This window comes from Carassius auratus, chromosome 48 (assembly GCF_003368295.1).
Source record: "Carassius auratus strain Wakin chromosome 48, ASM336829v1, whole genome shotgun sequence".
Classification (NCBI taxonomy): Eukaryota; Metazoa; Chordata; class Actinopteri; order Cypriniformes; family Cyprinidae; genus Carassius; species Carassius auratus.
Window position 1 is genome coordinate 913,316 of NC_039290.1, and position 10,785 is coordinate 924,100.

At 36.1% G+C, this 10,785-nt stretch overlaps 1 protein-coding gene across 2 annotated transcripts; it reads left to right on the forward strand.

Moving 5' to 3' along the window:
* The first annotated feature begins 3,021 nt into the window (after positions 1-3,021).
* LOC113065431 (uncharacterized) lies at positions 3,022-7,789 on the forward strand. Of its 2 annotated transcripts, none has more exons than XM_026236664.1 (5): positions 3,022-3,275; positions 5,405-5,734; positions 6,087-6,238; positions 7,384-7,439; positions 7,553-7,789. In XM_026236664.1, the coding sequence occupies exons 1-5, from the start codon at positions 3,239-3,241 to the stop codon at positions 7,596-7,598; spliced, it is 621 nt and encodes a 206-aa protein (XP_026092449.1). In that variant the 5' UTR covers positions 3,022-3,238; the 3' UTR covers positions 7,599-7,789. The 2 variants fall into 2 exon arrangements, with proteins under 2 accessions (XP_026092449.1, XP_026092447.1); XM_026236662.1 differs by having other exon boundaries at positions 3,025-3,275; positions 7,548-7,789.
* Positions 7,790-10,785: the final 2,996 nt, after the last annotated feature.

Below are 10,785 nucleotides of genomic sequence, written 5' to 3' on the forward strand. Positions count from 1 at the left end.
TGTTCAGTTCTGAAGTATTTCTCTAGAAATGAACATGACTCTGATCAGATCAGCTGAAACAAATCTGAACAGTTTGGGTCAAAGCGCAAATCACTGTTCAGCTCAACATTTAGATTTTCATTTGATCAGAACTGAAACGTTTAGCTTTAATTCATCTTTTCTGAAAAGTTGAAAATCAAGAAATATATAAATTTTTTGGAGAAAGTTGATGAAAGTTAATCCAAGTTTATCATAAAAAGCTTCTCACTGATCTGTGAATTTCCTCTGGTCTTTTCATAAAAGATATTTGTCATGTTAGGCTTCACTAAAGTCAGTTTTCTGTTGATTTCTTTACAGACTCTGCATCTGCAAAAACCGAATGTGAAAGAAATCGTAGTGCCTGTGTAGCAGCGTCCTTCAAGACTTGAAGAGAAGAGACTGAAGATCATCTCGTGACTTGATTCTGAGTGTCTCGAACACAAGCGATGTCTCACACTTCCTCCTGAACTGAACCAGAAAACTAGAAAACCACATTTAGTTTTTTGATCTTGGAGAATAGACAAGTCAAAAGATGAGACTTTTTTTCATATCAGAAGTAAGAAAGAACCTGGCAACCCTTGCTTGAACTTTATAAATTATTGTATGTTTTGTTTATTATTAGTGTTTTTATTTCCTTAAATTAGATGCATGTCTGTTCTGGAAGCTCCTGACATCAAGATTAATTCCTTGTGTGTGTAAACACTTACCAATGAAGCTCTTTCTGATTCTGAGAGTGAGAATGAAGCCTTCGAGGACAAACTATCAGATGCACTTATTTATTCTTCATCAGAAGATCCCATAATATTATCAGGGTATGATTTAGTTTCTGGTCAGATTGCTGAAACTGATGCAGACTGTAGCTTTAGATTCACAAGTGCTTTCCAGTTTTGTGTGCAATATAAATCAGATGGCATATACAAATTATACTATTTATTCACTCAAAAGAAAAAAGTAAGATTTATCTGTATTCCCTTGTGCACATATTTATTTTTATAAATGTATTGTAATTTTTTAGTATCTTGTCAATGTGGATTTGTTGTCAAAGTCTATCTCTGCATTATAATGTTGTCTTTGTGTGCCACATCTTTCTTACAACTTTAACTGGTGTTTTTTCATCTGTTTTGTTAAATAATAATAAACTAATTTCACTCTGCCATATTATCATAAATATTAAATAATAAACATTAATTTAAAAGTCTGTACAGTTTAGATGAAAGCTACTGATTGACAATACAGATCATTTCATGAAAATAACTTTCATAGATTCATCTCAAGTTATAATCATTAATAGATAGTTATAATTTATAATAATTTAAATGTACTTAAATATTTTTAGAATTAAAAAATAGTCATAAATACCTCTAATTTAGTGCAGCTTTAAAGAATTAAAAAACAACTTGTGACACTGAACCTGAACTGAGTGTGAAGAACAGTGCTCAAACATTACATTAAACAGTATTTTTAAAGTTTGTTAGACCTGTTTCCTGTTTGATAATGAGAATATCACTATAATGTTGAAACACCTCACGATCATGAACCTGTTCCTCATTCTAAGATCACACTCAACAAAACTGAGTAATTGTGAATTCATATATTATTAGCGGAAATTAGCATTTTTTGCTATAACCTGGCACATGACATCTCTTCTTTTTTAGATTAATGTTTTTTCTGTGCATTGTCCCTGATCAAATAAAATAAATTCTAATTCAAATAGTGATAAGCATCTTAAAGAGATAACGTACCAAAATGTGTCATATCTTTGTGTTAACATATTTTAGTAGCCTTTTTGTTTTGTATCTTTCATGCATTGATCATCATCATATTATGCAAACAGAAACTAACAATGTGACACTGCACAAATTTAACGGAGTCACTTTATTGTTCCATATAAAACACGAGTCAGTAACATTTTTAGAGCTTTATAAATGAAAACCATCTTTAAGGTCACTATTGTGGAATTAAACTGGTTAAGGCTGTTCGTCTACTGTATACCCCGAACATTAAAAACAGAAAACCAAACGCAAGATCAAATGTTTTAACGCGGAACAACAAAACCGCTGAAAACAACACATAAGAAATGCTCGACTTGAAGGTCGATGAAGGACATCGAAGTATCGCGAGAGCGAATCGAAAGCATTACAGGGTCGTCTGCCCTCTAGAACTCTCGCGGTATTTTGAAGTCGAATTTAATCTGCTTTCAGTCTAACAACCCACGCATAGCCATTTTTGCCTGTTTATGATGGTAGACTTCACTACAACAGCAAACAACAAAAAAGTAAGGAAATAATTTTACCATATGAGAGCGTTGAATCTGTGGCTACTTTAGTATACGCAATACATATTTACATCTATAATAGCAGTTAGATTAGCACAAATATGACGTAGATAAAGACTGTACATTGGTAATCGCATGATTAAGAAATAGTAGTATACAATATGGCATAGAGCTAACATCGGCAGTCTAAATGAAGTAGGCTAAATATTATTTTCTTCTTTTGAGTATCAGTTTGGTTAGCCATGAAACAGTCCCCATAACACACACAGGACTGTCTGATAATAGAAAAGGTCTCATATTCCTAACTAACATCCAACTCTTCAGTACAAAAGCAGATCGGTGAGCTCAAATTCGCATAAAGTGAAGTTTCTCTTCATCTTCAGCTCTGCACTGCTGCGGGCTCTGCCTTTTCTTATCCTCGAACAGGATTACAGAGGGGTAACGATCTGGGAACGTAGATCTAAAACACACCGGTTCCACCATGAGGCTGATAAGCGCAATTGTTTTACCAGTGTCGAAAATACTGTATAAACTTGCCCGTGAATTTGTAGACTAAGCGGAATAGATCAGATCGCTTTTTGGTTGTCTTTGCTTGTTTGCATATTAGTTTCCTTTCAAGAACTGTGTTAACGCATGAGCGATTCAGCAGCGCGAATTGTCATAGGAGGTGCGGCATAGGAGGTCATGGGATGGGAGGCACAAAAACCAACTGCGCGTGCACGTGTGTGGATTATAATATTGGGATGGACCTCATACGAGCGCCGATCATCTCCGCCGTCACTTTCAAGTAGTCCGTGTCCAAATTAGTTAGCGATAGGATAAGAATTTTCACTTTTTCTGCGTCTTCTTCGAGTGATCTTCTGTTCCTGAGACTCGACGTTGATAAAGTAGTGGATTTTGTTTTAAACTAATCTTGGAGATATCGCAGTGCTGTAGCTCCTGAAGATGAGAGTCGTTTTCCTCTTCGTCTTGGTCTTCTCAGGTGGGTTGAGTTGAGCTTAATAGAAGGATGGGTTTGTTTTTGGATTTGGATTTGCGTATTGGGACCGGTAATGTATCGCTATTTTGCGTGTGTGTGTGTGTGTCACAGTGTTCAGGCTGCGCTGCTGAGCCCACATAGAACAGTTATTACACACAAGCTGCTCTGCTCGATTTCATCTTCAGTTTTCTCTTCAAAGGGAAGAGATATTGTTATTTAGTGTGTGAAATCTGTGCGTTTATGTAAACTTGAATTTAATGACTTCAGTATTAATCTTTACCTCACATTGAACAGCTTCAGAACAGTTGAAATATGTGCACAGAAAAGTTTTGGTGCTTTTTTTTAATGGAGTACATTACATTTGATTCCTGCATGTTTGTCATTAACAGACTGTGTTTGATGTGTGTTAGTATATTGCTTGCTCTCTGTCAGAGAGTTTGTCAGTTTGTCTGTCAGCCGGGTTTCCATCCAAAGCTGCGAATTTAACTTGTGCGCAAAATTGGAAAATCACACAAAATATTTGCGAACAAACACCTTTCAATCCACCGAGTCAAAGAGAACAAAATCATCACTTCCTGATAAACTGTCACTATGCAATGACTAATGAAGTAGGAGAAGATATCGAATATAATAATTTTCCTATATTATAAATTACTTGCACTTCAGAATGAGCAGACGAGTCATAATGAATACAGTTATTGCTTTCGGAGCTGGATGCTGCTGTTTGGGAACCCAGTCGTTCAGAAATACTTTGATAGAATTTGGAATGAAAAAAAAAAGTCAAAAAAGTTTGAGAAAAAAAAAACACCTCAAACTAGTGTAAAAACTTTTTTTTTGTGAATTTAAGGGCGTTTTTATTCTAAATCCAGCGTCTTCATCTCTCGAGTCTGATGCGATGTTTCAAAATGTGAATAAAATCAGGGTGATCGAAACCTGTCTAGAGTTACCCTCCTTCCCTATTTTCTTCCTCCCTGTTCTCTCTCTCTCTAATTCTCTTTTCTCTTAGCTACCTCTCTCTCGGGGGAAATAGATGATTTGCTGAGATCCTTTCACCCGTTCTCAAAGGGAAGTTTTGTGACTGCAATAGATGATAGTCCATAAGACACTGAGCCATGAGATGTTCAGTTTGAAGTTTAATTCAGTTTTCTTTTTATTTCATTTATCTTGAGATGTTTTAAGATTAATTTTCAGCTCAGTGAAACACTTTAACGCCTTTTCAGTAAGTAACCTTTTCTGTAGAATTGTGCTTCAAATAAAGAACTTTGTTGACCAGATTGTTAGTTAATCAGTTAGGCTACAAGTCAATATTGCCTGTATGGACAGTGATTTAAATAAATAAATAAATGAACTTGTAAAAATGGAGTGTTAAATGCGATGTGGTCCAAAGTTAGGCACACACTATAGTGCAACCAGTGCAGGAAGTTGATAGAGCCCTGCTGTGTAGAAGCAGAAGCAGTCGCTATTGAAGGGGAATTTACAGTTACAACCCAAGGACCAGATATGTCACAATGAACCAGGAGTCAGAGATGAGTTTAATTAATAATAATAATTTTACTTGAAGAAAATAGTTTGCAATTTCATCAGCAGAAGTCAGCTTCAATACTCTCGATGGAGTTCCAAAACCTAGATAAACTCTCCAAAGACGTATATCTGATACGCTGGACACTGGCAGTTGAACGTTTGTCCTGGGACTGTCCGAGCTTCTCCCTGTACAGACAGATACTAACACACATACACAGAGAACTTATCTCAAATTCAAGGCTTTCTAGCACTGGCGAGTGCCTTATTACGGTTGGATACACCACATCATATGTGGACATTAATCTTGAGGAAAAGAAATACAGGGTAGAACAGGATTCTTTAATATCTCATAAGCGCACATAAGGTTAAACATTTCACTCTTGCAATAACTTGATTAATAGTCAAATAAGAAATCATGTAATAATATAATTAATATCAGTATGAAGGATATGGCAACTCGGCATCCACTCCTTCAGTCTTCACTATCACAGACTCAAACAGCAAATATATTACCTCTGTGTTACTGATGAGACTGTTGAAATACATAAGATCAAAACTTGAGAAACACTGTTCAAATCTAAACCATAATGTTTTCTTTCTGTCCCAAACAGTCGCTGTGTGTGATACTGAGCTGAAGTTGGAGGCAACTGATGGAGAAAATGTCACTATACCCTTTAAAACTGCTGAACTGGAGAGAGCCGATCGAGTGAGGATAACTTTTGAAAGAGATGGTCAGAAAAAGTTGGTTGCTCAGTACTGTCGCTGTGCTGATTGTGGATACTGTCGTGTCGTGGAAACACCTGGAGTCTTACTGAGAATTGAAGAAGGAACCGCGTCCTTGATTCTTCTGGACGTCAGCTCCAGTAACTCAGGTCTCTATGAAGCACAAGTGTTCAACGGAAACAATGTGTCTGAGATACAAGCTACACTTGTTGTCAAAGGTATGTCAAGATCTACAGTATCTGTTTACCTGTATCAGGATTATGAGAAGAATAATGTAGATGTTCATGTAAGGTATCAGATGTGACGCATTGTTTGATTCACAGAATGAACTCCTCAAGAGAAGAAACGGTTTCTTTCACAACTCTTTAGATGATTGGTGTAAAAACCTGAGTAAACCTGCAGATCCTTCACTGACATTGATTCAAAAAGAGTAAAAGCTTGTGATTATCTTTGATTTGGCAGATGATAGCAGTGGATTGGTCAGTTAGGTCTGTCAGGATCGCTGTTTCTGGTTAGTTTGTCTTCATGATGATAATAATGTAAGTGTGCACCATTTGTTGTGTGTGACAGAACCAGTATTGTCCTCCACCAAAGAGACACCACAGACCTCCTCCCCAAAACCTCCTGACTCCTCTGGACACCTGTGGCTGTGGCTGTGTGCTTTACTGATTCTTCCAGTGTTGACTGTGATCGGTTTCCTCTTGTTTAAGAAACGCAGGAGGGCAAGTATTGCTTATGTTTAATCTCTTACGGATGGAAATGATCTGGGACTGCATTCACCAAAAATGATGAAGCTAAAAGTTGCTACTAATTAGGGTTGGGCGATGTCTTAAAATTTGGCATCATACGATGTCTACATTGAAACATCGTGATGGACGATGACACCGGCGGGGGGATTGGGGGAGGTGTGCCTGAAGCGTGAATCCTTATAAAGGGAAAACAAATAACAATTCCTAACACCATGTCTACACTGGATGCGAGCGGTGCGGCGTGACAAAATACTATAGAACCACTGATCTATAATACCATATTTTCCGGACTATAAGTAGCACTTTTTTTTCATAGTTTGGCTGTTCCTGCGACTTATAGTCAGGTGAGACTTATTTATCAAAATGAATTTGACATGAACCAAGAGAAATGAACCAAGAGAAAACATTACAGTCTACATCCGGTTAACACCGGATGTGGCGAGGCATGACGCCACAAATCGCAGACAGACAACTGCTGCCGTGTTCTGTTTATGAAGAGCTGACACACAATTAGACAGACTTTAGCTCATGCGGCTCTGTGCCAGACCACAACTTCCGCATCCAGTTTAGACACCGTGTAAAAGGCAGCCGTACACCTGCCGGTGTGTGTACACTCATAGAAAACAATGTTTTCGAATTTTAAAGACGTGGCACTGTGCAATGAGAGATGACCGAGAACGATGGGGAATAATGCCGGTGCAACGTCGTGATTTCTATCAGCCATTTGCGATTGGATGATTGCTGGGTCTATTGGCTTAGTACTAGTACTTGTATATTTTATATCTAAGAATGATTCCCCGAGAGACAAAGTATATTTTTCTAATTCTAAAGAATTACTGTGGCTAGGAGAAATTATAGCGTAAATCAAGTGAATGATGGCTAATCCAAGTTAACTGTCAAACTCAAACCAAGAGCAGAATGATTTTGTTTTTATACTGGTTTAAGAATGTGGTACATCTAAAAAAATATAATTGGTAAATTATTTGCTTTCTTTAAGATAACGTTAAAAGTGTGTTTTGAATGTATACACCTGAAATGTATACACTAATATGTTTCTTTATTACTTTTTTATCTTATTTGATTTGCATCTTGTAATTGTTTTATGTGTTGACTGTCAGGATCATGTGGCACTACCTTATACTGGAGAAACCAGAGAAACCTCCGATGTCTCCAGGTATGAAGCTCCTGAGTTTCCTTGGGGCTTTATCACATCACTTTTTCATAAAGAATATTTGTCATGTTGGGCCTCACTAAAGTCAGCTTTCTGTTGTTTTCTTTACAGCGCAGCATCTGCAAAAAAATACATGGGAAAAAAATTGCACTGGTTGTGTAGCGGTCTCCTTCAAGACTTGTAGAGAAGAGACTGAAGATCATCTCGTGCCTTGATTCTGAGTGTCTCGAACACAAGCGATGTCTCACGATGTTCTCACTCGAATGGGAGGTGTGTTACAAATAATGTTAGGTGAAGGGAAAATCATGGACCTGACAACCCTTGCTTGAACTTTTATAAATATTGCAATAATTTCTACACGACACATGACTGGAGAGACAGAGTCGACCGATCATCAGCGGTTTCTAAACTAAGATAAATGCTTTTATTTACCAAAGCCTGTTACTGTCCGTTACATACTAAACATCATCCAGACCCTTCAGCATTAATCAAACTCTCGGTCTAAATCTGATTCTTGTGCGTTTGTCTGATTGGAGTCCAGTCGTATTTAGTAAAACTGTGAACACCAGACACAAGCGTGGTCACACACACACACACACACACACATCTAGAAGCAGTTTACTCTCGACAACTCAACATCACTGACACAGAAACCAACGCAGATATTCCAGAAAATAAAAGACAATCATTAAGATACGACTCCAGTCAGATGCACAAATACTCAGAGCTGGACTGAGAGATAATGAGGAAAAGTGCTGGTAGAATCGCTCTGAGCCCCAAAACAAGAACACAAACACAAACAGCTTTTCCCCGCTCAATATCCCACCTGAACAACATCTAACACAGCTCAGTCTATTAGATGCACTTATTTATTCTTCATCAGAAGATCCCATAATATTATCAGGGTATGATTTAGTTTCTGGTCAGATGCAGACTGTAGCTTTAGATTTACAAGTGCTTTCCAGTTTTGCGTGCAATATAAATCAGATGGCATATAAAAATTATCAAATGTGTTCAGTTAAAAGCCCTTGCTACGTGTACTGTGTTAAGCTAACTGAGACTTGTTATAGCACTAATATAGATCATTGATCTTTTTTGTTTTTGATTGCTTATATTGTACTCATTTGTAAGTCCCTTTGGGATAAAAGCATCTGCTAAATGAATAAATATAAAAGTGAAAAGTAAGATTTCTGTATTTCTTTGTGTACACATATTTGTATGAATGTTTTTCGTTTTTTAGTATCGGTTCAATGTTGATTTGTTGTCAAAGTCTATCTCTATATTATAAAGTTATATTTGTGTGCCACATCTTTCTCACAACTTTGAGTGGTCATTTAGTGTTTTCTGATTGGTTAAATAATGTAAAAAAATAATAATAAAATCAAATTTATTTCACTCTGACATAGGATCATAAATGTTAAATAATAAAAATTCATTTAAAAGTTTGTAAAGTTTAGATGAAAGATACATGACACAGCTTGTATTAAGTGTGAAGAACAGTGCCTACAAAATTAGAAAGAAAAGTTAATGCATTTTTATGTTGGTATTTCTTTCTTCACAGAACACCTTAACAGTAACATCTCATTACCTTCACTGAATACTGAAGAACATTATTATTATCTATCCTCAGGTTACAGCAGACAAATATAAAAACACATGGTTTTATAATAGTTTAGAGACAGACAACAGCACAACCATTACACAAATTAATAATCGATAATTAATGTGAGGGGGAAAATCATTATATAATCATAATGCAACAACATGTTCGGTATTAGGATTTTACTATGAAGTTGTAATCAGGTAATGTTTATTGTAATAATCATGTTCTTATTAAGTGGTTTCTATTCATTAAACATGAGAAGAGAGCCCTCTGACATCACCAGAACACACGCAGACCGGATGTTACAACTACTTCTTACCAACAACTGTATATTGTACAACTGTAAATATTATTCAACTTTAACACATGAACTATTAACGAGAAAATTACCTGGAAAAAAAAAAAAAAAAAATAGGCCATTTTCAAGAGTGGTAATATTGAAATGTATTGCACAGATGAGCCACTCACAGGAGGATTTGAAGAGATCACTCTGTGAAAATCTTCTAATAAAACATTCTAAGTAATCAAAAGCTTATTTGTAAGTAAATATATATATATATATATATATATATATATATATATATATATATATATATAAACGTGTGTTTTTTAGTGTGTATAAAATGGGAACATGTAAAATCACTTAAAGACTCAAACTTTTTTTTATTCATGTAAAATTTGCCATGCTAGTGGAAAATTTAAAATGTATAATGCTAATCAAAAGTTAAAGAATGCTTGCTTTCATTATATATATATATATATGTATGTATGGACTTTGCATCCCTCCAAGCACAAGCTATCAGGCTTTTGGCTTCTTGAAAAACTTATTAACAACATATTCTTTAACCCACTAGACAATATATCTAATACACTGATCCATGTTTCTTCTGTTCACTTAAAGCTGCGGTAGGTAACTTTTGACGCTCTTGCGGTTAATAAACAGAACTGCTTGCGTCTTGCGGAAGAACATCGTAGCCGGAACTACTTCTCTCTGTTTATGTCTATGAAGAATCACAAAGGTACTGGGTTACTCCGCCGCGGTATCCCCGAAGCAATCTAAAATAGTCGGAATATAAACACTTATTATAGGTGCACTCTAGTGATTCAGGACAAGCCAAAAACAAAATGGATTCATGGTGTACTTGCTTATTATATACATTTTTCTACATTTTGAACACAAACAAAGTTACGGACCGCAGCTCTGATTGGTTGTTTCTTACCGGGAGCGTGTCAATAATGAAGCAGTCCTGTGAAACGGTATTGTTGTTCTGTCCTCCTCAGGAGGATGACTCACTGACAACAGTAAAGGTCACTTCCTGAGAATGCTGATACAAATGCTGTTAAACCCATTAGACAGTAAAAAACCACTTCCTTCACTTCCACTTCACTTCTCTGTGAAAACCCTTTAGAGTGAAAATGTAGGACCCAGTGCCAGTTCTCCTAAATCCGCAAGTTAAGAGCTACTTTTAGCCTTACGAGGTTTCATGAATACAGCCCCTGTGGACGTATGAATAAAGCCTCTCAGAGTAAAATAAGTGTGTCAAAATTCTAATGATTACATCATTTTACTTTTATTCCTAAACTTAGGTCTCAGCTCCTATATTATTTAAGAGAGATTTTTTATTTTTTTTTACTCACAAGGTAAGAAATTTAATAACCTCTTCCACTCAACAAATCGATGCTATCATTGCAGAAATATAGTAATTTATTTTTTATTTTTGGCTGGAATATTGGAAAAATGAATAA

Excerpts from the sequence above, each read along its gene's own strand:
- LOC113065431 (XM_026236662.1), top strand. The coding sequence starts at position 3,239 with ATGAGAGTCGTTTTCCTCTTCGTCTTGGTCTTCTCAG. Across the intron at positions 6,239-7,383 it reads TGTTTAAGAAACGCAGGAGG|GATCATGTGGCACTACCTTA; the intron begins GCAAGTATTGCT and ends GTTGACTGTCAG. Across the intron at positions 7,440-7,547 it reads GAAACCTCCGATGTCTCCAG|CGCAGCATCTGCAAAAAAAT; the intron begins GTATGAAGCTCC and ends TTTTCTTTACAG.